The sequence below is a fragment of the Ammodytes marinus genome (genome assembly GCF_949987685.1).
Source record: "Ammodytes marinus genome assembly, chromosome: 6".
Lineage (NCBI taxonomy): Eukaryota > Metazoa > Chordata > Actinopteri > Uranoscopiformes > Ammodytidae > Ammodytes > Ammodytes marinus.
This window is the reverse complement of record NC_137235.1, coordinates 23129621-23156583: the sequence shown is the minus strand read 5'-3', so window position 1 is coordinate 23156583 and position 26963 is coordinate 23129621. Positions and strand designations below refer to the sequence as shown.

At 42.6% G+C, this 26963-nt stretch overlaps 2 protein-coding genes across 2 annotated transcripts; both read left to right on the top strand.

Moving 5' to 3' along the window:
* Positions 1 to 1231: 1231 nt before the first annotated feature.
* On the top strand, positions 1232 to 22564 carry LOC307251481 (girdin-like; the record flags this gene model as incomplete). The annotated part of the gene is made up of 28 exons (XM_080028848.1): positions 1232 to 1294; positions 1387 to 1478; positions 3413 to 3518; positions 5375 to 5444; positions 6654 to 6712; positions 6810 to 6893; positions 7268 to 7408; positions 7813 to 7991; positions 9116 to 9197; positions 10213 to 10371; positions 10882 to 11028; positions 11452 to 11596; positions 11965 to 12642; positions 13286 to 13491; positions 13609 to 13803; positions 14431 to 14561; positions 14676 to 14817; positions 14918 to 15091; positions 15483 to 15644; positions 16119 to 16396; positions 16505 to 16648; positions 16733 to 16919; positions 17157 to 17302; positions 17916 to 18008; positions 18379 to 18593; positions 19413 to 19493; positions 20914 to 20979; positions 21531 to 22564. 28 exons carry the CDS (start codon positions 1232 to 1234, stop codon positions 22562 to 22564), a joined length of 5259 nt encoding a protein of 1752 aa, XP_079884974.1.
* A 1170-nt stretch (positions 22565 to 23734) lies between these two features.
* mettl26 (methyltransferase like 26) lies at positions 23735 to 26597 on the top strand. Its single transcript, XM_080029553.1, has 6 exons — positions 23735 to 24064; positions 24332 to 24494; positions 25459 to 25518; positions 25653 to 25720; positions 25808 to 25886; positions 26321 to 26597. The coding sequence occupies exons 1-6, from the start codon at positions 23871 to 23873 to the stop codon at positions 26375 to 26377; spliced, it is 621 nt and encodes a 206-aa protein (XP_079885679.1). The 5' UTR covers positions 23735 to 23870; the 3' UTR covers positions 26378 to 26597.
* The last annotated feature ends 366 nt before the right edge of the window (positions 26598 to 26963 follow it).

Here is a 26963-nt window from a genome sequence, read left to right as displayed (position 1 = left end):
TGCCTATAGTAGTACAGGTTTCAATGTACAGAATTTGTAAGGCATTGCCATAGTCTATGTAGAGTAGCCCAAAAGGTTCGTTCTCAGTCTTTAACACAAGGTGGTGCCAAAGCACCGCGCAGGCTCCTGACTTTGGCAGCCAAAGTTGGGCATGATGAGTTGTTTGGATGTTTGATTGCAGAGGGAGGAACCTCGTCACATTCATGGTTGGGTATCCTGGATCTTTTTCTTCCTTTTTTTTCAGTGCTTACCCGGCTCCCTAAACTGACCCACATATGGTTGTGTTAAATGAGATTAGACTAGCCTACATCAGGCAATAGCCATGACATGTTGAACAATGTAGGCCCTACTTGAGAATGAGTGATAATGTTCAGGACAAATAGTTGTTTATTCAGTGAAATATTGAGAACTTTTCAAACTAACTAATTCATATAAAAAATGGAAAAAGAAAAAACACTCAGAACTTTAAGTCTTATAAGTCGTTGTTATCTCCTTCCTGTCCTGGCTAGGCGGCTAACAGTGCAGTTGTGATTGGGAGGGGTTGGGGCGCCGTTGTCAAGGGAACAGATTAAAAGGCGAAGATATTTCATATAGCTCTATTTAGCACTTCTGCTGCAGTGGCTCCAAACGGTAGGTTAGGGTAGTAGGAGGTGGACATTTCAATTGATGCTGTCCCATAGAATAGATTTTTTTTCTTTCTTCAAAGGAGTTGACATGCATGGCTAAAATGTCACTTTGGGTTGTTTAATATATATATTTTTTTAAAGGAGCAGGCGCCAACTCTGTCTGTGACGAGCAGGGAGGCTGGGAGGAGGAGGAGGAGGGGTTGGTTTGGCGGGGGCGGGGAGGGGGTGAGGGACTGACGGCAGATGCCTTTGCAGCAGAGGACCAAGGGGGATGCTAATGCTTTTGCGTGGTGCTGCGGGGCAAAATGCAGATAAGACTGTGCTTGAACCGAACACACCGACTTCGGCGACGTTCAAACGGCCGTGAATGATGTAACAAGAAGAGTCTGCAAGTGAAGACGCCGACCGTCCAGTTGCCGCAGTGCTAGGAGGCAGAAACATTCTCTCAACTAGTTGAACTATGATGGATGGGACCTATTTAATTTGAACGGTGGCACTTCCGAAGGAACTAAACACGTGTAAAGAAAATGTAGCGTTGTTTCCCCTGATTGAAACAGCTGGGACATTCTGTTAAGGGTGTATCACCCACCACAACCATGGCAACGATGGAAAGTGGCGTTCTTCTGCACAGTCTGGAGCAGTTCATGCTGAGCCCGCTTGTCACCTGGGTAAGTAGGCCAATGCGGATGTGGCTCTGATTTCCTGTCAGGTGTTATGATATCCTCCACCCCCCTCACCCTGTGTCTTCTTGATGATTTAGGTGAAGACATTCGTGCCAAATGATGGGGGCATGCACCTGGACTTGACTGAATTACTGGATGGAGTCTTTTTGAATGACATTATGACACAAATGTAAGTCACACTGTTATGTTTCATTTTGTCACTCTTCTAATCTAGGTTGTTGTGAGCACTGTCCAGATGGGTATTCAGATTAGCAGCCTGTGTTTTGAAGGTGCGGGCTGGGCTGTCCCAGATGTGATGCAGCATCTATTGTTAACTTGTGGTCAACTGTGAGGTTTGAATGGCAGTCAATCATCCCAATCAAGCCTGTTGCCTTTTATTTAAGAAATTAGGTGTCTTTCCCCCCTGCTGCCAGATATTGCATTGCAGCTACTGATAGGCTACTATATAATTCGTCCATGATAGCATTCTTACCCAGGCACCAACAGTACCCGCTTTGTCACTCTGCAGCAAATAAAGGGGATCTTTGTAGTCTTCAGCAGTCCTCAAAATGCAACTTTGTCATTACTTACAGGTTAGGGTTTCGCAAGAAAGAAATAAAGTTATATTAGCCCGATGTTTACAGATACCCGAGCCTTCATTGTGGGACATCACCTAGTCCTAGATGAAACTTTTCTACAAATGGACAAGATCTGACAAGACAGGACGGACATCATAGAGACTGTCAAGACCCTACTTAAGAGATTATGATTTGGGTGCCTTATGTTCTGAGGAAATAAGCCTCATCAAACACTCATTGATGGTCCTTTGGCAGTTTGCAATGTGTCTAATAAGTGGCGAGACCCTTACCTTAGGCTCCCCGATGGGATGACACTTCAGATGTTGACGGTATTGCACTAATAACTTAAATTGAAGAGTTGCAAAGATAGGGTAAAACAAAGTGATGATCCAACGCATTTATAGATAAAGCTGTCTAGCCACCCCCAAGACTACAGTATCCATTCATCCCACTTATCCCCCCGGCCGGGGTCACAATAACCAGCTCTAAATGCTCAAACAATGCTGTGCCAAGGGGAGCGGAGGGGAGGGGAAGAGGCGGGATAATCTCCTGGATTGAGAGACCCTCCCGGATTAGGGCCTGTACTGCTGGTGTTTTGAGCCAGTGGGGCACAGATGGGAAGGAGGAGGAGGCATAGGAAAACAGGGCAAACAGCACAGGGATATAAACAAAACTGTGAATGCCTGGCCAGCAGGGTAGCATCTCTATCTCTCTCTATTATCTGTCTCTGTTTTTCCCATGTGTAGCATACATTTGAATCAACAGGTATTCTTTCATAAACTTTTCTTATTTTATTTCTGAATGTATGTTCACTATCAATTATGAGTTTATATATTTTTGAGCAAAGTGATACTGCACATTTGATATTAACATATAAGTACTACATTGTAATTTGTAAAATACTTGGTAGGTAAATCGAAGAAAATTAGGATTGAGGGAGTTTGTTAACTAACTAAAAATGACTTATGGAGAAGGGGTGGGATTAAATACAACGTTCTTCCCACTTCTTTTCGGACATTTTACCCAAAGCATCAAGTATAATTTGTCATTCATCTATCTCATTATACTTCCTATTTTGTGTAATATCATTATTTCTTGTATGACTTTTCTTTTTTCTTTTACCTGTTTGAAATGAATGTCATTCAAATCAAACAATGTGAAATCCAGGCCATATAACCCCACACAGGGTTATGAATGACAAAATGTAGCTATAATATGTAACAATTCAACGCCAGACTACAGTAGTCCCGTGCCAACAGCCCCAAGGATCCAGCTCAAGGGGTTCCACTTTGGGTGGAAAGTGTAATGCCACCCCTGTTTGGCTGGAAAAACAGTCCAGTTTGTCGGCTGAAAGGAATGACGTCACACAGGCTAAAGTTAGGAATGAATAGAGACCTCATACATGCTTTCATGGCTATCCTCTATGAGCCAAGACTTTTGCCAGCCTGCAGCTTCCTCTCACTCCTTTTCTACTGACAAGCATTTGTTTGCATGTGAATAGCAGAAATGTCGAGTAAAACACCTTTGTTTTGGGCCCCATCCACAGAAATCCCTCGGCTGCTACTCAAGGTGCAAACAAAGTGAGCAGGGATCCAGGCCAGAGGATCCAGAACCTAAACTTTCTGGTCCAGCAAATCAAGATGTATTATGTGGTGAGTTTTGGATGTTTTTTTTAGCAATTTCATTATGTTATATAATGTATCCAAGCTTTAGGCTGCTTAGCTTTCCATCTCTCTCTCTCTTTACATCAGATTAGGATATCTAAATATGTTCAATCTTAACTCTTAAGTTTTTTTATCATCCTCCATCACGCACACACCAGCTCTCACACATGCACAGAGCGGATAGTTGGCGGCACTTGTGTCCCAGCAGATGAACTAGTTCTTAAGATGTGTGGCCTAAATATCGGCCATGTCCACATCTGTGTAATCAGCACAGCAGCGAGGTTAGCGCACAGCAGAGAGCCACATTCAGGCTGCTGCCAGAGCTTTAGATTGACACAGAAAGTCACCAGATTCAGGGGCAGACACTGAAAGACTGAATCTTGGATTTTATTTCTGTGTCAAGAGCACTTAAGTACATTTCGAGCTAAGCTTTCAACTGTTAAGATCCCAAGAAAAGTCATTTTGCCGAGTTCCTCTGATTAGCACTGCAAAGGAATTATGTTTTTTTCTTTTTAGCACACACATTAAAAGTATATCTGATATCACCATTGGCATGTCTAATCAAATTAATATTAAAATGACCTTCAATCCAGACAGTACACTTCGGTAAAAGTAGATGTTGGGCAGCTCTTGTATCTTTCAAACGATGTCATGTAAAAAAAACACATCCACTCCAATTTTGGTTATTTTTACGTTGTGATGCTACTTGAAGGACTGTCTCCATTGGTTGGGAAATTAGACAGAAGAGTCTCTACAGCCATGCTAGTGGCCCTGTCAGCTGCCGTAGTGGTGCTTTGAGTCACATAATATCAGCATGCTTACATGTTTAGATTAACAATGCAAACAAGCTGATGTTTAACAGGTGTTATGTTTACCATGGACACCATCCTACTTTAGGCTGTTAGCATGTATGTACAGTACAGCTGAGGCGGATGGGAATGAAGCCTTATTAGTTTAGCAAGTGTTTGTTCAATAAGGGTTTTTTTCCCACCAGTTGTAGTTGTGAAGTCCAATGAATTTTAAACTGCAAGGCCTGCTAAAGGATTATTTTGGGGAGTCTTTCCTCAGCCATGTTGAGTGTCTAAGGAAAGAGGGTGTCATATTGCTGAACATATTGTGAAGCTCACCGAGGCAAATTGCTATTAGTAAATATTGGTCTATATGAATAAAACCTGATTTGATTGTAAGGCCCTGTATCCCTAGCATATTTAGTTTAAATCCTCTTCACTTTCATCAACTTTTGCTAACACCTCTCAAGACTAGAGCCTTGCTCTCTGTTCTACACCCCATGATCACATACGCATGGGAAAGGAAAGGATAATTGGAGATGTGTGGCCAGACAGTTAAACTTTCCTTAGAGGGTCAAAGTGGCGGTCACTGGAAAAAGTGACTGTTGGTGCAGATTGGGCTAAAATACATCAAAGACTGAACGACTCTAGTCAACTGGGAATTAGTAATAGTTTCCTGAAATGTACAGGGTCGCTGTTCCTCGTGGGAAGCTATTAACAACCACTATTACACTGCACACACACGCTGTACACACATGCATGAACGCAAGCCAGTCTGGAACAAGGTCTGCACCAGAGTGTTGGTAGATTTCACCAGGGAAACTGGCTCTGTCATCAGCCCATTCAGAGCACTCCTCTATTTGTTGGCTGTGTTTCTATTCATGTGTATAAGCAGCTGCTATGTGCTGTACATACATACGTCCCGTCCATTCAAGCACTTTGGCTCCAACGCAAGAAGTGTTGTATTCTGTCCTTGTTTTAGTTTGGCCTTAAATGTGCTTATCCGTCTCTTTCTCAACCCATCTCCCTCTGCCCTCTTTGTTTTGTCTTTTGCAGGATAATCTAAGACAATTCATCATGATTCCTCTGCCAAACGTGTTGCTGCTTGGCAGGACTCCTTACTGTGGTATGCTCTTTAAAGTATTCCTCATCTAGCCTTCCTATTGGAGCTACTAAATCAGTACATGGTTGAAAGACTAATAGATCTGTTTGCTGACAGTCATTGGGCACTGTATTGATTTCCCATAATTGGCCTTAGATGAGGAAGACCTGTTTAATATGAACGTTGCTGGTTGTTTGCTTAACTGGTTGAAACAAAAGATCTAATTGAAGTATAACCAAACTAGTAGTATACAAAAACATGCCAATGAAAATTAAAGCTGGAGTCAACGCCTTGTTGTCAAAACACTTTTTTTGTCAAAATCAGTGGGGGCACCTTTAGCTCAGTTGGTAAGGCGTCCCCCCCCATGGGCCTCGGCCAGCAGCAGACCCGGGTTTGATTCCAGCCCGCGGTCGTTCTCTGCATGTCACTCCCCTCTCTGCCCCATTTCAACTCTGTCTCTACACTATCAATAAAGCATAAAAATGCAACAAAAAAAAAACCTTTTAAAAAAAATAATAATAATAATCTGTGAATATCTCTTAAAGATCCACTACCTGTCTGTACCATGTGTGCGCTGAGAAAAAAAGATGATGTTAATACACTGTTAACTGTTATGTAAACAAAAGGTATGTAAAAACAGGGGTCCCTAGCAAGCAACATGCCCATTTACAATGCCTAGGCTGTGGATTAACACTGGATTTCCTTTCAGCTAACACATATTACTGACAGGTAGCGGATCGTGAGGAGATATTCACTGATTTTGGCAAAAAGTGTTTTGGACAACAAGCATTCTTTAGAATGGCTGACTCCACCTTTAAGTGAATTATTAGTATTTATGGTAATTGTATTTTCGAAAAATAGCAACAAAGCAACAGAAGTGATAATCATTGTTTCTAAATAGTGAAAAAGCAATTTCCTCCCATGATAGTTGGAATTCCCAACACTTTAAATGGTTCAGTTCACTATTTCCTGACACGCAGGCTGCTTTAGCTGGGTCCGATACAGTTGTAATTCAATTGCACTCCATCAATCTGATAACCACGCTGGTTTGTGATGGTAAGGCTTTGCTGAGGGCTGACCCAAATACACCAGCCAGCGCCCTATTCAACTTAAATCCATGCCAGCAACCCGCACTACTGCAATCTGATAAGTTTTTTTTATCAGATAATGACCTAATTTCTATCCTTTCTTTCTTTCTTTCTTTCTATCTTTCTTTTTTTTAACTCCCCGCAGAACAAAGTCTGGAGGAAGTTAAGAAGCTTTTGCTGCTTCTGTTAGGATGTGCAGTCCAGGTAAAAACTGACTATCTGATGACTTGAGTGCAGCAAAACTTGAAACAAGACCAAATGAGCAGCGGAGAACTAAATCTCATTCCACTTCTATTTATAGTGTGAGAAGAAAGAGGAGTACATCGAGAGGATCCAGACGCTTGACTTTGACACCAAAGCTGCCATAGCTGCACATATTCAGGAGGTATATGACTTGTATACGTCATGGGCTTTGCGTGTTGCAGCATTGCTGTACAGAAAATCTATTCAGTGTGTAGAGCTGTGCTTCGGACAAATGAAGAACACTGTAGATACAGCAAGTTTCACAGCCGGCAGAGAAGGTCAAATGACATGCTATGTTGTTGGCTGAATATATTATGAGAAAGACAATTTATTTTAGAGTTCCTGGTAGATGAGGACAGGTCACTCTTACCATCAATCACAAATGACCTTTATATGTTCCTAATACGTAGCATTCGATGATGTATTGGAAACTGGAAAAAGTAACTAACTGTGTGTCATTTTGTAACTGTGTCCTGAGGACCTTTCACATTGAATGTTCTCTTTGCTGTTTACCAGTTGACCCACAGTCAGGAGAATGTGCTGGATCTGCACTGGTTAGACTCCAGTGAGTTGCACCCAGATGAACTGGAGGCGGCAGCCAAGAACATAGCCACACACCTCCGACAACTACTGGACCAGAGGGACACCCATCTAGAGGTAGAGCCCATTTCAGATACATATCGACTGCATGTTGTTTTTTTAGCAACTTATCTGAAGATAAAACCAATATTTGACCCAATGACATGACACACACACTTGGGGGGGCACTCGGGGGCACTTGAGTCAGTCAAATGCTGCTTGTATGACCTTATGGCAATGGCAAGTGTGGAAGTCCCATTAGCCGACACTGGTTAAATACACCAGATAAAATAAAGATAAAAAAGGCAATCAGTGGTGATTTTTGGGTGTATATGTAGATATATTTTAAGATGTATTACTGTAGAAATGACTAAAATAACGCCTGTCTCACTCAGTCACCAAATTCTGTAATAAAATTAGTTCTTTAAAAATTACTTGTAAGTTGTTTGCTGTATGCTTAAGGTAACCTGTCCTTTTTGCAGACCATAGCAGAGCTAATGCAGGAAAAGGAAGGTGTTGTTAGCTTGCTCAGTAGCCCCATCAGCCCACAGTCCGGAAGCTATTCTCCCAGCATGCAACAGCAGCAGGCGGGGACTCAGCAACACCTGGCGGTGGAGCTGGCTGATTCCAAAGCCAAGATCAGACGACTTAGACAAGAACTGTAAGTAACAGGAATGGTTAACTTTATAGAGAATTAAAAATACATCGCAGCCAGACAAGAACGTGTGAGGCAGAGAATTGATTAAAAAAACAATTGTATTCTTTTATTTTATAAAATGTGCTTTTGTCCTGTGGCAATTTTGTTTTTAGAATTGCTGATACATTCTGAAAAATGTAGTCAAGACTGTAATAGCCGCTGTGACAGCAATGCTATGCTAGAGTTTAATTCAAACGTTGAATGATCCATATTCCTCGCCTGAATTTAGTGCTTTCTACAATTCACCATTTCTGTTGAAAATTGGTAATTTCCCCAAATAGTTTAGTTTAGAGTAAAATAACTCACTAGTAGTGAGTAACTCACTCCAACAAGTGATGTTTTTGTTTTAATATTTTCTCTCAGGGTGGCTGGTGGTAAAGAGTATGTTAACTTTTCCTCTGGTGAACTGCCAATAGAGAGTGAATGGGAGGCAGAGATAGAGCGATATACTAGTGATGCCCTGGGGAGCTTGGCCCACATTACTGCCTGCTTGGCAGGTTCCATGGCTTTGCAATACCACTGACCCACATTGCCTCTGGATTTCACCCGATACTGCATCCGCACGCGCATACACACACACACACACAACCCCATACTAACCCTGATCCAATCAAGATCTCAGTCCGCACTTTGCTCTACATCCCACTTTTTACGCTGTATTGTCCTCACTGGTTGGGATGCTCAGATTCACATACTGCTGCCTCTGAGCAAACACAATATCACTTAAAGCATCAGCTTATACAAGTCTTTCATGTGCACATTATACACATCGGAAACTTCAATAGATCATCCTGCACTCATCTGCTGTGTGGAAGAGAAAATAAAAAGTAGGCTTTCAGGAGCTTTATGTTGGGAGCTTTAAATTAGAGCCAGTGTGTTTGTGCAATACAAGTTTGCAGCAAAATTGATAATGAGAGCATACGTTTAGTTCTATAGTAGTGTGATACATTTGTGTATGTGCTATTTGGTTATTTGCTATATACTGTATATGCGTATATATATATATATATAAACACACACACAATATACAATTATTTACGAAGAAGGGCACTGATTGTGTTTGTATACTGCACTATTGAACCCACCAGAGAGGAGAAGAGCGAGCAGATGCTGGACTGCAGACACGAGCTGGAGAACATGGAGGCTGAGCAGAAGAGGATCCAGCAGGAGGTTTGAAGAATAGATTTTCAGCTCCTTGTGATGCTGAAAAACATCCTATGCGCCCTGCAGATTATACAGATTATTGCACACCACCCTTTGCTGCAGGCAGCTCTTAATGACGGCAAATTTAAACCTCTGAACTCTTGACTCAGAGATACAACTAAAGCTTATATGGATTTGCCTGAATAGGAGATCCCATTCGATGTTCTCTGTTTAAGCTGTGTGGCTTAGGTTGGCTGTAGAAATTAACATGGTTCATATTGGTTCAACAACCAAACATGTATGTCAAATGATAGCAGCATTAATTGAGTTTAGGCCACTGGACAAGTTTACCCATCTTTGAAATACTATCACCTTGATGTTGAAATGTGCAACATACTAGCAAATAGCCACCTCTTTAAATATCACACGGATCAACATTAGCATTCATTTGGAGTCGGGCTTCTCCTTTTAGCTATGATTTTGTCTTTATCAACTCTTGAGGGAAATATCTGGCTCTTTAGCAGCGAAATGCTGCAAAACCTTGTCGCCAACTATGTCTGCATGCCCTTCAGTCCTCAGACAATAGCATAAAGTTGATTTATGAAAGGTGCCTGCTAAATACAGCTGCCTGCTGCACCTCAAAATGAGGTTGTTGACATGAGACAGAAGTAAAACAGTACGGCTGCTGGTAAATTACAGAAACACTAAAACATGAGCTGAAAGAAACCAAAAGCTAAAAATGCTAAACCTAAAGGAGAAACTGTTGAGTTGGGAGATACTTATCTGTACTTACCTTTTCCCATTACAGGTAATACATTTGTCCATTATTAATATATAATATATTGATTAAAGCAGCTTTAAATTAAAATAATATGAAAAAAAATTCACTGACATACTGTACATCGTAAGTCACTACAAGACTTACAACTTGTTTCAGGAAGTTTACGACAGCTGAGATAGAAAGCAGAGCTAGGTTTATTTTAAGTTTATGCTATATATACACGGTTTATAAATCTTGCCTTTTGTTTGAACCTGTCATCAGAACTCCCAGCTGCTTGTAGACGCCCGCGCAGCCCGCACCTACCGCGACGAGCTGGACGCCCTGAGAGAGAGAGCCATCAAGGCAGACAAGCTGGAGAGTGAAGTGGCACGCTACAGGGAGCAACTGCACAAGATGGACTTTCACAAGGCCAAAGTGGAGGTTGGTGAATTCTTATAAAAGCTTTTCCCAGCAAATTTTTCAAACATGAATTCTAATTTGATACAGCATACTTGAAACTTTGGAAATCACTGAATAATGCTTTAAAAGGTGGAGTTAGCGATTCAGGAGAACGCACACAGTACAGACATGTAGCGGATCGTGAGCAGATATTCACTGATTTTGACAACAAGCATTCTTCAGAATCGCTGACTCCACCTTTAATGCAACAATGACTTATTCATATATTGTTTTAAGGATTAAGTGGCTGATATTGCATAGTGTAATAAAGGGGAATTTTCCTTAGATATCAACAATGTTTAGTGTGTGGAAGTTAAAATGTATAGTGTGTGTGTGTGTGTGTGTGTGTGTGTGTGTGTGTGTGTGTGTGTGTGTGTGTGTGTGTGTGTGTGTGTGTGTGTGTGTGTGTGTGTGTGTGTGTGTGTGTGTGTGTGTGTGTGTGTGTGTGTGTGTGTGTGTGTGTGTGTGTGTGTGTGTGTGTGTGTGTTCCAGGAGCTAAAAGAGGACAACCGGGTGCTACAGGAGACCAAAGAGGTGTTGGAGGATCAGTTGGAAGGGTGGAGGGCTCGCTCTGATAAAATCCACCAGCTGGAGAAGCACAGTCTGCTGCTGAAGGCCCGGGTCCACGACATGGAACAGGTCAGATATCGCACACACACACAAGGACATCATCACGTCGTCTTTGTTGCCTTGTATCAAGCCTCTTTTCTAAGTTTCTTTATTTGTCAATTCACACAAGGTATATCGAAACATTCTTCACATATCCCCTCTCAAGTTACCACACTTCGGAGGGGGTCAGAGTGCAGGGTCAGCCATTACGGCCTCCCTGGAGCAGTTTGGGGTTAAGTGCCTTACTCAAGGACACAATGGTAGAGATGTTTGGGACCGTAGATGTAATACCAGGCACCACTAGTTTTACAAATAACACCCTCCTGTCCGGTGCCGGGGATCGAACCAGCGACCTTGTGGTTACTTGTCTTCTAAGCCATCCTACCACCCCTTTCACAATTTGACAACCAACAGTTCTATTTATACCTGCGGGGATACTCTGTGTCACTGTAGGATAGGGAGGCAGACCGTAGGCGCATTGAGGAGCTGCAGGAGGAGAACCTGGCTGTGTGTTTGGCTCAGAGAAGGAGCATGGAGGAGAGCCAACACCTGGGCTGGGAGTTAGAGCAGCTCTCCAAGACCACTGACAACTCTCAAGGTAAGAGGCGGTTATACAGTAAGATGGGGTTACCATCCTACCACGCCAAAAACACAGTTTCTATCAACACTGGAATTATATCAACAAATAAATCTGATTTACAGGTTGTTTTTTAAGTTTTTAAATGTAGGGTTTTGTATGTACAGTATAATGAACATTTAGGCGCATGACAGTTTTAAAACTTAAACATTTTTTTGAGTAGAAAAGCTGATTATCCTATGGACATTTAGTAGGCTAAATTAGCTAAACTGCACTCAGCAGACATTTTCTATTAAAAAACACCTTTAATGTTTACAACTAGTCTGTCATTTTGTCCGTCTCTATTCTTCACTTCCTATAAGTAATTGTGGTCACGTGTTTATGTGAAGGCCAGCAGACCCTAAGCGAGGAGGTGAGTGAGAGGACCCGCAGCCGCACGCTGAAGCTGGAGAAGGAGAACCAAAGTCTCTTGAGGAGCTTGGAGGAACTCAGAGCTGCCTCTTTGAACCACAGCACACAGTCTAAACACAGCCGCCGTCATGTCTGCCAGGGTGTCTGTAGCACCCACAACTGTACCTCATCAACAGAAGACCCTATGCGGTTGCAAACCTCTTGCTCGGATGTAGAAAACCACACCGATGCATCCCCGTTCAGAACAGTTACACAGCAGATCCTGAATGGACACTCAAACTGCCATCATCCGCTCCCTGCCGAAGAGGTAGAGGGACGTCAGACTAGCGAGATCCTCCTCACACATAATCCTGAGCTTCACATTGAGGAGAAAGGGCAGCTTGAGGAAGGAGACAGTGCAGATAACTTCAAAGAACTGATGTCTGACCTGGAAGTCTTGGAAAACAGTCACAACAGGATGCAACAGGATTGTTCAGGTGGATCGGGTGACGGCTCTCCCGTCTCTAAAAAGAGCAGCGGTCCCTGTCACAACAGCATCTTGGCGGGTCAGCCAGCACGTTCCTCCTACGCCAGCAGGCACACACAGCGACTGGAGGCCAAGTGCAGGGCCCTGGACACGGTCAACCAGCATCTACAGGCTGCGCTCGAAAACACCGGTAGGTTCTGGAGATCAAACAGACATCAAGGCCAGACATTGCAGGCAAAAACTTTGTGTGTTTTATTTTTTCAAGCACTGGTCAATTTTGAGATTTTGAAACATGTCTGCTTTCATACTAGTATAAATAAAAGGTCCAAAAGGTCTTTTTAGGTGTTTATTTTACTAAGCCTTGTCTGCTTGCGTCAACCACCTACAACAACTAAAAGGATTTGTTCATATTTTTGTTAATCCTCTGATTTATTATATGAGGTTCTAACAACATGCATAAAATGCATTTTCAAGACGTGTACATGGTAATTTTCCATTCATAAAATGAAAAGAAAGACCTGACCAAAATCTATTCTCTAAAAACTTCGGACATACATATGTTGAAAAAATTAGAAAAAGATTTGAACTCAGGCTTTATCCAATATCTTGATTTTTGGTTTTAAAAAGAGACGCAACATTCACAAAATTATTAGTTAGATATTGCCTAATTTGTATATTTTCTCCAACATTTATATAAAACAAATTACAAGAGAAAAATATTATTTTAATGTAAGTAATCAACTGGATAAGCTTCATGATGATTTTTTTTTACACTATTCACCTCCTGTGTCTGGCTTTAAGTTAATTTCCTCTTCCCCGCTTCGTCCTTGTAGATCGTAAAGTGCAGCGCCTGGAGGCAGAGGTGGAGGAGTTGGAGGCGGAGAACCAAGGTCTACAAGCCACTCTAGAGGAACTGAAGATCTCTGCAAGACGCCTGGAGCAACTGGAGACAGAGAAGCAAAGTCTGGAGCAGGAAACCACAGGGCTGGAGAGGGACAAGAGGCAGCTGGAGAAGGAGAACCGGCGACTCCGACAGCAGGTAGGTAAACGGCGCGTTTTTCTAAGGACAAGGTGCCGATGGGTTAACTGAGGTAGTATAATGTCCATTGCCCCTGAGTTAAAAATGGCTACCGTTCTACTTCCCCCTCCGTCTCAGGCCGAAATCCAGGAAGCCAACTTAGACAACAGCAACGTGTGTACGGCCAGCCTGGAGAGGGAGATGCGTTGTCTGGTAAAGGAAGTGGAGGGGTTAAGAGAGACTGCAGAGAGGGTCAAAGGCCTGGAGGGAGACAACAGAGAACTGACCAAGCAAGTCACTATCGACCACAGGACCCTGGCCACACTCCGAGAGGTGAGGGGAACAAGTCTGTGCTGTCTATGTTATGCTGAAGGACTAAATAATCTTCCCTAGGTGTGGGTGATATCCAATTTTTTTTTCCCGGTTTAAACCTTCCCCAGATTCTACCCTGTGGTGGCAAGGTATTACTGTTGGGTAATAATATTACCTTTTTCTATTTCAACTATACTGTAGTCTAATTGTTTTAGTTTCTCGCCAAACACATTTTACAAGATTACATTAAACTATCTACGATCAAGTTACCTTCGTCAAATACTACTTAATTTTTACTGAACAGCACTTGAACACAACACAATATAACTCTATACAACTTACATTCCAAGCGAAGGAAATGAACAAAATGCATGTGATTTACTTGTTAAGTATTTTAAGCTGCGATTTTATATTTAAGATGTTACACACAATAAAGATAAAGACTGATAATGCACTGTATGCAGTGTGAATGTTTTGAGAAGAGGTTCCCAGATTTGACCTGTTCCTAGATTTTTCAATATTCCTTGCTGCCATGTTGGTTCAAACCACCAGAAGCATTTTCCCCCGAAAAAGTACATTCCAAATTTTTTAATTAAATGTCTTTTAAAATGAACAATCTCTTGTTATCCCTACGCTGTTCATCTGTAGGAGCTTGTGAGTGAGAAGCTGAAGACCCAGCAGAGAGACAATGAACTGGAGAGGCTGGCCCATGAGGTGGAAATGAATGTCCTGAACCAGGAGAGTACACAGCAGGCTGACGAAGACGCACCAGACAACAGGTCTGTTACACTGCCTGGAGCATACACTGCCTGGAGTTCTCTACCATGGAACTTTTGGAGGGAAAAAGATTTGTGAAATGCTGGTAACATTCGGTCATCTCTCCTTGTATGCAGCAGGTTCAAGATGCTGGAGTCAGAGTTGGAGTCGTCCCTGAAGAGATCCCTTCAGATCAAAGAGGACAAGATGGCGGCTGTGGAGGCTCGTCTGCAAGAGTCCTCCACCCTCACCCATCAGCTGCGCCAGGAGCTCAAGGCTGTGAGTCATGACGTTTAATTCCCCCTATTCTAGTGCCACATTTGAAAATACATCGTACGCTGTTACAGGTTTCAAGTGTTTGACCCATTTGAATCCCCAGGTGAAGCTGAGCTACGAGGCCTTGCAACAGAGGCAGGAGGAAGAGTGGACCTCATGCAGCTCCTCTCCTCCCACAGAGAGCGGCAGGGCCATGAGCCAATGGCTGCGTGAAAGCCAGGAGGCCACCAAGGAACTGCTGAAGCTCAAAGACCGTCTCATTGAAGTGGAGAGGAATGTACGGTGTTAGGCCTTAATGATGTAGATGACCTATATTCATTCATTTTTTTAAATTGTACTGTTAACCTGTACCAGGATGAGTGTGTCCCATGAAGGCCAAGTCCTCAGGCCTGGACCCTTTGCAGCATGTCTTCCCCCTCTCATCACTGTTCCCTGTCCATCTTCACTGACTGTACTGTCAAATAACGGCTTCAAAATTCAGAAAAAATTTTGAAAAATCCTACCACGGTTCACAAAAATCAGTACCTGTTTTTGATTTTATATTCATATTGTCATGTTCTTCTTTGTCTTGCAAAAAGTCACATTTAACAGTAATTGGAAAAGACAATACATTGGTAAAATCAGCAACTTAGCTCACTCTTTCTCCTCTCCTCTCCTCTCCTTTCCAGAATGCGACGCTGGAGGCAGAGCGCCAGGCCATGCAGGCGCAGCTCAAGCAGCTGGAGAGTCAGTGTGTCAGCCAGCAGGCTCAGATCCTCGCCCTGCAGAGACAGGCAGCCTCACTGCAGGAGAACAACACCACCCTGCAGACACACAACGCTAACCTACAGGTGCCACTAGATCAAACACCATTCCCTGTGTTACACTAAATGTAACAGCCACACACTGTCCACACATGCGTAGAGTATGTCACTAATAGAGTCCTATAAATATCTGCAAAGCCTCTATACCAGTATCGAGCATTCACTTGTAGCGGTTATGCTAAATTAAAGGTGGAGTCATCACTTTTTGTCAAAATTGGTGAATATCTCCTCGCGATACGCTACCTGTGTGTTTATACACAGGCCTTGGCTCTGTAAACTGGAATGTTAACAAAAGGGACTCATCACAGCTAGCAAAATTCCTGTTTACAGAGCATGAGCTGTGTATTAACACTGGACTTTTTTTTACATACGGAAAAATAGCGGATTGTGAGGAGATATTCACTGATTTTGACAAAGTGATTTTGACTACAAGCATTCTCCTGAATCGCTGACCCCACCTTAACCTTAACTCCTTATGGACTTCTCCTTATTCTTCTCCAGGTGGAGAAATCAACTCTGAGCTCCCAGAGTGCCTCCCTCATGGCGCAGAATGCTCAGCTGCAGCAGCAGCAGTCAGGGACGGAGAGCGAGAGGGACGGCGCCATGCGGGAACGTGAAGAGCTGCGAGGCGTTCACGAGCAGCTGCTCCGAGATCACGAGCGCCTGGCGGCTCTGCATGAGAGACAAGCCATGGAGAACGAGGTCCTGATGGGCAAGCATGGCTGTGTGAAGAACGCCCACCGCACACTGGAGCTGGAGCATCGCACTCTACAGGACAGGTGGGGGAATGGAGAGACAGACACAGTATACGGGCTTTAAAGGAAGTGCATGTTGTGCATTACGGGAACCCTGCATGTTCATGTGTGTGTTGTTGGTGGTATCTGCAGGTACAATAACCTGTTGCAGCAGCGCAGCAAGTTAGAAGAGCTGGAGAAGGCCCTGAAGGAGGAGCAGATGAGGATGGCTATGGAGAAAGAACAGCACAGGACCACTGCTGCTGAATGTGGCCGGCTACGTGATGAGAAAGACTGGTGAGGAGGCACAAGCATATGCACCCACTGGAATAAATACTGATGCAAATTTGAACTAACGCATGGAGCCATTTTGTTTTAAAGGCTGAACCAGACGTACCGTCAGCTTCTTAACGACAACGAGTCACTGACAGTGGATCACAAGCAGCTGAAGAGCCAGCTGAATAAGGCCAAGCTGGAGCACACCTGGCTGGAGGCAGACTTCTCCAAGCTCAAGAAGGAGTTTCAGCAGCTGGACATCAGCTCCACTAAGCTCAGCAACCAGTGTGAGGTACTGCCATGTAGCAGGTTGCAGCTGCTGCGTCATTGACTATTCAATAATACAACTTGACCTTGTAACTGCCTTTTAACCTCAGCACACTTTGGACAAACTCTCTTCAGAGTCAGTACATAGGCCCAGGAGGCTCGCTTTATGTCATTATATGTTTGAGTAATTGCATGATGTTGTGTATTTTGTATACATGCTCACACACGTGCACATATGCCTGCTTGTCCATGTTGTACTTAGTTGCTGGGCCAGTTGAAGGGAAACCTGGAGGAAGAGAACCGCCACCTGCTCTGCCAGATAGAGACCCTGATGCTGCAAAACCGCACCTTGTTGGAGCAGACTATGGAGAGCAAGGATCTGTTTCACGTTGAAGAGAGACAATATATGTAAGCAAATAAAACCATGACATGGAAAATGTAATAGGGTCTATTAAAACAAACATTCAAAAATAAACAAACAAGCACAACACCTTTCCTTATTAAAAGCTCCTATGGACTTTTAAATATTCATGAAGCGGTCTCATTTTCCCTCTGATGATCATAAATTACATGTAAAAGCAAACAAGACCATCAGCATAAACAAGTCTATTTTTAATGGTTATAAATAATGCCTCTGCTCGGGTACCATTTCACGAGGTCTTAAACGGTTTAAAGCAGGCAGACTAGAACATCCTGTGTGTCCTGAACGGTACTAAATCAATGTTTACTTTGCTTCTCCATCGCCATATTACCATTATTCATCCTAAAAAAAGTCACATATAAAAACATTACCTCATCGCAATATATTCTGCAGTCTCTCTTTCACTTGCATCCTAAACAAATGCACTCACTTGGGCGCTGGTGTCATAAACACTACCACTGTTGTCCAAAGTTGTTGCTAGAATCAACAGAAACTGAAAGTTCCTCGTAGCTACTTTAATTTCAACAATAAAACAATAATCACCAGCAGGACCACAATAATAACTAATTATCATTTTCTCTCTCTTCCCTTCCTGTTCAGTGACAAGCTGCATGATCTGAGGAGGCAGAAGGAGAAGCTGGAGGAAAAGATAATGGACCAGTACAAGTTCTATGAGCCTTCGCCTCCTCGCAGGTAAGTTTCCTAGTAGTGATAAAATTGTGCTAATTACCCTACCATAACTATTGTGAAATTGGTGTGGTCTAATTCCGGTTCAACATTCAGCACCTTCTACATTATGATCACCAATGTCTAAGGTATTTGGTGAATTCAAAGTGTTGGTTTTCAAGTCATGTCAGTTCACTTTAGTAAAGATTTATTTTAGGATAGATACTGTGAGCTCCATATAGTTATCCTTCTCTGTACAGCAGAGCACTTCGTCAAGTATGCTGAACTGTTTCAAGTGCTATATTTAGACACAGTAGGAGATAGAGAGAGAGAATCACCCTCTTTGTTTTATCGTGTGTCTTATTCTCTTATGCTTTCACTGTCTGCTCGCTCACAGACGTGGAAACTGGATCACTCTGAAACTGAAGAAGTTGATTAAATCCAACAGCCGTGAGAATGGGCCCGACTGCCCGCCTATACCCACACACTGTGTCGGCCTCACTGAACCACAGCTCCCCTTCAATGACAACAGCTCCTTCATCAGCTCAGACGGCTCCGGAGGCTCGGCATCCACCTCTGCGGGCGATGCCGTCTCCCCACAACGTAACAGCAGTGAGTATGGCCTTCTTCAATTCACCAGATCCTCTCCCATTGACCTGGCCCTACCATGGACCTATAAAGAAAGGGCCCTCCCGCTCACATCAGAGTACCAAAGGCAGGGCCAGCGAGTGAGGTGGCCGTCAGAGACAGGGCGCAAAAATCATTCAGGAGGACAGAGAGACGCGGGTGAACCGATAGCCACAGCACTTTCATCTACACAGGAAGCCACAGTTGTAGCACAGTCAGCCTCACTGCATTTGACTAAAGCACTCCCTCCTCCACCTCGGCATTTCTCAAGGAGACGCAAAAACTACAATAAATTGATTTTTAAGTAAAGATGGACCTTTTCTTTGTTTGGTAATATCCATCATACGCAACCTCCACTCCGTGTCAACTGAAAAAGTTAAAGAATAGTTGGATAAAGAAATTCGTTATTACTAAAATGTGCCTTTAACTTAGCATTTTACGAACGCTTACACATAAATTAGTTATGCAAAAAAAGTTAGCATGCAAGTAGTGAAGCAGGTCCAGGTAGTTTGTGTAATATCAAAATGATAAATGTGTGTGTTTAACAGCAAGCAAATGTGTGTATGTGTTTATGTGTCATGTTCAGAGCGTCATTCTTCCTGATGCATGATGTGTTCCTCAACAGTCCTCAATATGTCCTCCACCGTGTCTTTCTTGTCTGTTAATATGTCTCTTCACTCCTGCCTTCCTTCTTTTCATTGTCTTTCCCTTCCCTGCCTTCTCCTCTCCTGCCTTACATCCCTCTCTCTGTGTGCATCTGTCCCTGTGTCCACCTCCCTTGTGGCTGCACTTGCTGTCAAATAGCCGGTCTGAAAATGTTTCCCCGTATGCGGAGCAGGCTGAAGGACAGAGACAAAGTCAAGTCCCTCTTCCGTCGTTCCATGTGTAAGAAAGACTGTGGTCCGGGGTCTAGCCTCATTTTAACTGTAGTCTTTTATTTCACCGCTAACTGGATAAGACTAAGTGAATACATTTCATTTCATCTACCACTGCAATTGCACCATGCATACTATAATTTGAGTGAAATACATCATTGACAACAGAGTGCTTCTTGGCAGGTGTGAAATTAGCTATAATTTCATAGTAATGTGTCACCTATGCCTCATTTCACCACAGTTATTTTCTAGCAGTGGGGACTATTTGGAGTATTTTATTAGAAAATTAGAGGTCAAAGAAATGCTGCATTGCAGGAGGATGCTGGTTCCTGCATGAGCTCTGTGCTACCAGGAGCCAGCTATATTGTAAGGAAACAGTAGATATATATATATATATATATATATATATATATATATATATATATATATATATATATATATATATATATATATATATATATATATATATATATATATATATATATATATATATTATTATTTTAACAGTATGAAACCCCAACTCCAGATAGCCATCCCCTGTGTCCATCTTTTTCTCCACGCGTTTGAAAAAAACCTCCTAATCTCCATTCCATGACCGCTTCACCTGTCTATCCCACCCCCGTCCCTCATTCACTTCCCACATCTTCCACTCCCTCGGTCCGACAAAACGCAGCCTTGAGCAGCTTGGTGCACCCAGAGGCCCCATTGGAGGAGAAGCGGCTGGGAGGGTCTGGGTCTGATGCGGAAGAGGATGGGAATAATGCATTGACCACAATCCTCACCACATCCATCTTATCCATCCTCCATCTCAATCATCCCGCCATTCTTCCATCCGACCACATCGCCACCACCACCCCTGAGACCACCCATATTGTTCCAGATGTCTCTGAACTTTGGGTCACAGGTAGAGGCATTCATTCACCAGCCACCATTTTGTTTTCTTCATTTTGAGTAGTTGGAAAGGCTAGAATAAAGTGTAGAAGAGAGCAGAGCAAAGATAGCACTCTTGTGTGCTTTTAAAGGCATAGTTCAACATTTTGAAACCAGCCGTCACGGGCCCTTCCTGGTTTCCTCTAAGGATATTTTTGATTCTAAAATAACATAAAGTGTAGAAATACAGAGTGCAACATAACGTGGTAAATAAAAAAGTCCCAACAAGCGCACAGGAGCTTTAAGTGATGTTGTAAAGTTATCCTTTGAGTGGCTCCCCTTGACTAGAAACGCTAAACTAAGCTAACCCGGATGTGCGACCTATGCCCATTTATTCTTTAAGAATGCACGCACAGTTACAGGAACCTTTTCGAGAGCCAGAGAGTGAGGCAAAAAGCTAATGATTAAAAATGTTGAACTATCCCTTTAACGTTAGGAGCGTTGAATCACGTCAATGTGGCGTGTAACCATTCAGTGATTTCTCATTTTACGCCCCACAGACAAGGATTCCAGTGACAGCGCTGTGCCATCTGGGTTTGAGGACAACGACGAGCTGCAAAATCACGGTAAAGCCCCTGTACTGTATATGCTCAGCAGGCATACAGATGTAGTTCCAGCTCAGGAATTAGAGTAAATCCATCAAATTGCAATCATGACCTTGTTTCATATTAATCTCTCTGCTTAACACTGAGGCCAAACAACTCTAAAAATACTTCACTCTGCTGCCCCCTGTTGGTCATTAAGAATGTTACGTTGATTTATCTGACATGTTTACATGTTAGAGGTGAATATTTGCCTATATATGTTGTACTGTAGCTCCTTGTGTTACTTATATTGCCCCCATAAGGAATTCTGACTAATAACAACAACACCTTCCGCTGTTTTCTAAGCAGTAGAATCAACAACTGAAACATTTCTTGGGCGCTTCTTTAGCTTCTGCGCCAGCTCAGCAGTTTATAAACGCTGCCACAATGACAAAGTACATAGAGATTTGTGGAGCTGATTAAGGCTTAATCAACACTGTGTGATATCAATGGCTTATGTGTAACCAAAATTAATTTACAGGATATGAAAAAGTTACGCATCATAGCTTTTAACATCATAACCTCTTTTCCAGGGGTGAGTGGCATACAGAGTCGAGCACAGAGCGAGAGCAGCGGCGAGTTCAGCATGAGCCTGGAAAATGAGCCGTGGTCCAACGGCAGCAGCCCCGTTCAGCAACCTCCATCACGCCGCTCCTCCTACCAGCCGCCCAGCGACGCCTCCACCCCGCAGCACACACTCAGGCAGCAGAATCACAAGGAAAAAGCCTCTACCATGCCCGTCACCAAGAGCCAGACTTCAGAAATACAATATACGCCAAAGCGGAAAGACACGGTTCTTTCTCAGGACTTCTGGCTCACGAGGGGCACCAAGAGCATCCGCAGGGCGCCAAGGGGGAAGGTGACCCGTCGCTCGTCAGATTCTGGGGGCGCGCTGGTCAAACCCAACCCGGGGCCCAATTCAAAACCAAGCCCCGGCAAAGCTGAAACCACTACCTCAACCTCAGTGTGTTCGCCCATCACGGTGCTGTACGTCCAGGGTAAGTCCTCCTCGATGTCCGGCTGCCTCAACTGCTTCTCCACCCCTCTGGGCAAAGAGGGGCGACTGAGAGGCCCCAGGTCGCCCAAAGCCCTGCCCCGAGCCAGCAGCGTCATCTCCACAGCTGAGGGGTCGTCTCGACGCTCCAGCGTCAACAGCGACTGCAGGGTGACGGTCAAGACTGAGCCGCCACCCGTAAGAGTTTCAGCAGAGAGCAATGTTCAGGAACAACCAGAAGCAGACACCAAAGGCAGTGAGCCCGTGCCCATTCCTCCAGTCAAACCACCCAGAGACCCAACAGCCGTTGACCCCACAGACTGCTCCAAATCCCCCGTACAGGAATCACTTTTTGCCTCCTCGTTCACTTTCAACTCCGTCTTCTCCAACACCATCTTCAGTGATCACGTAGTCACGTCAGCGACTAGTCTAGAGGCCCTTAGCAACAACCAGACCTCCCTCTGCCAAGAGTCTCCTCCTCCACAAACACAAACACTCCACAACATGGGAGATGAGCAGAGCCACAATGCAGCCGGGCTGGCAGAGAAGAACAAACCGCTGACCATTGCATGAAAGCCGCCGTCACGTCACATCAGTTAATATTGAGTCACTCAAATGAATAGTAGCTACAAGATGGCTTTACATAACATTAAAAAACCAAGCACACAATTTAAGTAACTGTCATAATTTAATATGTTTTGATTGTATGTCACTGTATAGAGCAGCCTAATCTAAAGAGGTGTAAATACAATGACGCAACATTATTTTACATGAGTTAAAGGTCCAGAGATCCACAGTATTATCTTTTCATCAGGGTCATTTTTTTCTTTTCTCGCACAAGTGCTGTTAAGCATAACTGAATTGTGTTTGGAAATATATCTTCTGTTGCCATTAAAACACTACTGTAGGGTTTTATTTTGACCTCTAGCCTGTTTCTCTTCACTTTACCACACTGACAATCATGTTATGTATATTTATGTTTGCCAAAACAAGAGTTAATTTCCTTTCTATTTGTGTCCTGTTACTTGGAAAAAAACTTTAAATTATTATAAGTTTGTTGTTGTGTCTGTTTGATTTAAATTCAAGCCTTTGGGGGAATGTGACCTTGATATGTGTGAAACTTTGTACATCTTGTAAAATAGGACGTTTACCTGAATGCTATTTTCCCTTAAATAAACAACCCCTCTGTGAATAATGTATTCACATTGTCAGTGTTCTTTTCCTTCAAATAACTTTTTTGAAAATTCTATACAATTATATCAGGCATATTCCATATTGATCATCCCTCTTTGAAAATATCGTTGTACGTAAGACAAAACAGCTTTGTTACTTATCTTAGTGCTTATAAGTGCCAGAGTTTTGGATTTCTTAAAATTCGCACAGGAAACCTGTAAAACCTTAAATTTGCATTTTTACATAATTTAAATAACACCACTTACCAACACAGTAAGTTAGTTAGTTAGTTTGAAGTGAAAAAAAAAGTAAATAAAATATGTTAAATATTCTGGTTCCTCTTTGCAAACGCTGGATCTGTTGTCAATTTCTGAACATGAAGAGAAATATAAATGTGTTGGCTGTATATATGTTGTACAATTTTGATAAGTAGATATCGGTCTTGGCCTACATCTGTATTCTTCATTGTCAGTATTTTATAACGGTACACGATCATTTGTGCCCACCCACACAGCGGTCTTATTGGATGTCAGGACGGTCACGTGGGGGCGATGCGGAAGTGGACCATTCTCAGTCGAAAAACAAAAACATTCGTAGCGTAGGTGTTGTTGAGTTATTCAATAGGGGCTGACGTAACGCTGGTCCACTGGAGTGGTTCCGCATACTGCAGCGTCTAACTCGACAGTTGTACCCGGGCTCTGCCACCATGCTGAGCGCCGCCGCCGCCGAGAGGAACAAGGAGCCCATCCTGTCGGTACTCCGGGACAGCGTGAACACCGCGAGACCCCTGCAGGCTCTGGAGATCTCCTCCGGCACCGGGCAGCACGTCACACACTTCGCTCAGGCCCTGCCAAATATCATATGGCAGCCCTCAGAGTATGACCGCCAGTCTCTAGCCAGGTAAACTCAGGTTGTGTGCACCAGTTACAGACGTTTCGCCTTATAAACAGCTTATAAACTGTATTAATTAGGCTATCCGTAGCCTATTAATCCCTTTCTGAGTAGTACTTGAAGATGGGCATTTAACTCGGGTTATTACGGTAGTAAGTAGCCTAGTAGTCTACATTAAATACAACTGATGCAAGACAGGCGTACTGTGCTGGTAAACGTGTGTTTTGTTGGAAGGGTGCATGCATTAACAATAATGCCCATTGTTCCCATTCTCAGTATAGAAGCGTACAGAGCCCACTACCGGCTGCGCAATGTGATGCCTGCCATCCACCTGGATGCTTCTCTGCCCCATCCGCACTGGGGAGGGATCCAGCCAGAGAGCCTCGACCTGGTGGTCAACATTAACATGATCCACATTTCTCCGATGGCTTGCACAGAGGTATGATTGCTGATTCATAGGCCTACTAATATTGGCCTACTTAAAGGTGGAGTCAGCGATCCCTGAGAATGTTTGTGGTCAAAATCACTTTTTGTCAAAATCAGCGAATATCTCTGTCTGCTACCTATCTATTCTTTGTGTGTGCTGGGGGGAAAAATCCAGTGTTAATACACAGCCTAGTAGCCTCTGTAAACGGGAATGTTATTAGCTATGGAGTGCCCCCTTTGTTTACTCTTTGGCCTTTGTTTACCAGTTTACAAAGCCTATGCTGTGTTAACACCAGATTTTTTTTCAGCACACTCACAGTAAAGACAGGCAGCAGATTAGATGAGATATTCACTGATTTAGATTTGTTCTTTAAAGTGATTTTTTGAGTACTAGGCCTATACAAATCTCTAAAGCATAATATAAACTTTATGACCCAATATTGAGGCCCTGTGAAGCAAAATGTCCCCTTGGTACAAGTAGAAATAAGTTATTCATTATACGGGTTTAAATTGTGCTCATGGTGCATATTTCTAAATGATTGTATAATAAATCAACTCACCACAAACATATTACTAATAAAGGTGCCCTTTGCAGTTTCAGGGGAGGGGGATTTGTTTACATTTGCAGAGCCTGCAGTTACTTTACAAAACACACTTTACTCTACGTGTAATTCTTAGTATTGAATATTTTGATTATCATAGATAAAAATTAAATAAAGAATATTAAAAATTGTGGGTTAAATCTCTAAAAGAAGGAATACATCAATACACTGAGCAATACTTTTTGAATGGTTGTTATTATTATTATTATTATTATCATCATCATGTGAATGTTGAATCCTAAAACATACTATAATAGAATAGAAAAGCAATATCAAGGTGTCGTTAGCTTACATTAGCCACTATATGCTACTGGCCATACCAGACCACTGTGAAGTGATGCTAGTACCTTAAACACATCACTGTTTTTCTTTTAGGGTCTATTCAATGGGGCTGGAGCCGTGCTGAAGCCGCAAGGTCTTCTACTGACCTATGGGGTGAGTCATTAGCCATTTCATGTTGTCATAAACATGCACTTACCAAATTCATGACATGTTATTATTATCTAATATAAACAAGCAAAACATTCAAAAAGTCACAGGATATGCTTTATATTTTATATTACCTGCAGCCCTATGCAGTGAATGGTCAGATCACCCCTCAAAGCAATGTTGACTTCGACTACAGCCTACGACAGAGGTAATGTGTTCTATGAATCATTCATACAACAAATAACGCAAAGGTGACTGCGGGATATATAAAGGCAGTGTTTCTCTAATCTTACAGAAATTCAGAGTGGGGACTCAGGGATATCTCCCTCATCAATTCTATAGCACAACGAAATGGTTTATTTCTGGAGAAGATGGTAAGTAAATCTTTGATTCGGAAGGCAAGAACGGCCGTGGTTGCAATAATATTAATGCCGTTATCTCAATAATACAGTACACAGCTGCAGATAATGAACACATGATCACGAGAAAACAAGCTTTGTTTTCTCAATATCAAAAGATAGGTATGGAGAACTGAAATAATGTAATAAGAGAAAAAAAAATCTCAACCAGAAGATAATGAAGAACAGTTTAAACAACCTTTTGTCATAACATATTGATCATAGTGTCATCTCGAGATAACACCATTTTCTCTAGATAACGAGATAAGGGCATTAAAAACCATTGCAAGCACGGACATCGTGGCTTCCATACATTAAATCATAAAACAGTGATTTATTTCTTTGAAATGTAAAAAGATACCAATGTAAAGTCAATGCACTTACGGATTTGAAATGTTTATTTTGCTTAGATGGACATGCCGGCAAACAACAAGTGTCTTCTGTTCAGGAAGGAGAGTTTGGTGTGAAGTATCCTGTCATTCCTTCAAATGGTCAAAACGCCTTAACTTAAAGCCACAAGCCCAGAATCAGTGCCACATTTTTCAAGAACTGTCAATGAATCGTTTTGCCATCTTCTAAATACACGTTGGCATGAAATGAACTTGTTTAATCATGGCTGAAAACCTTTTATCTATTACACACTATTATTCTCTGTATTGCACACTTGATTAAAATGAATAAGGCTCACATACATGTTGTCAGTGTGCTATATTGACAGCCACATACCCTTTTATTTCTTCATTCAGTTCGCAGAAATGAACAGTACATCTAAGTAAGCGGAAGTGCTTTGCGGAGGGAGATATTTAAGAGAGAATGTACTTTACATTACAATTTTAAAGTATACATAACAACAAATAGAAACTTAGATAAAAACGCATGGGTTAATGACTAATATAATAACCAATAGAAACATCATACAGTAAAACAAAGAAATACAATACAGGCAACATACTACAGGAGACTATTTCTTGAGCATAACAAGCCTGTGTATCTGCTATTCTGGCTACTATTTTTCTTTTGCTGAAAGAGACTGAATACATATCAAAGAAAGAA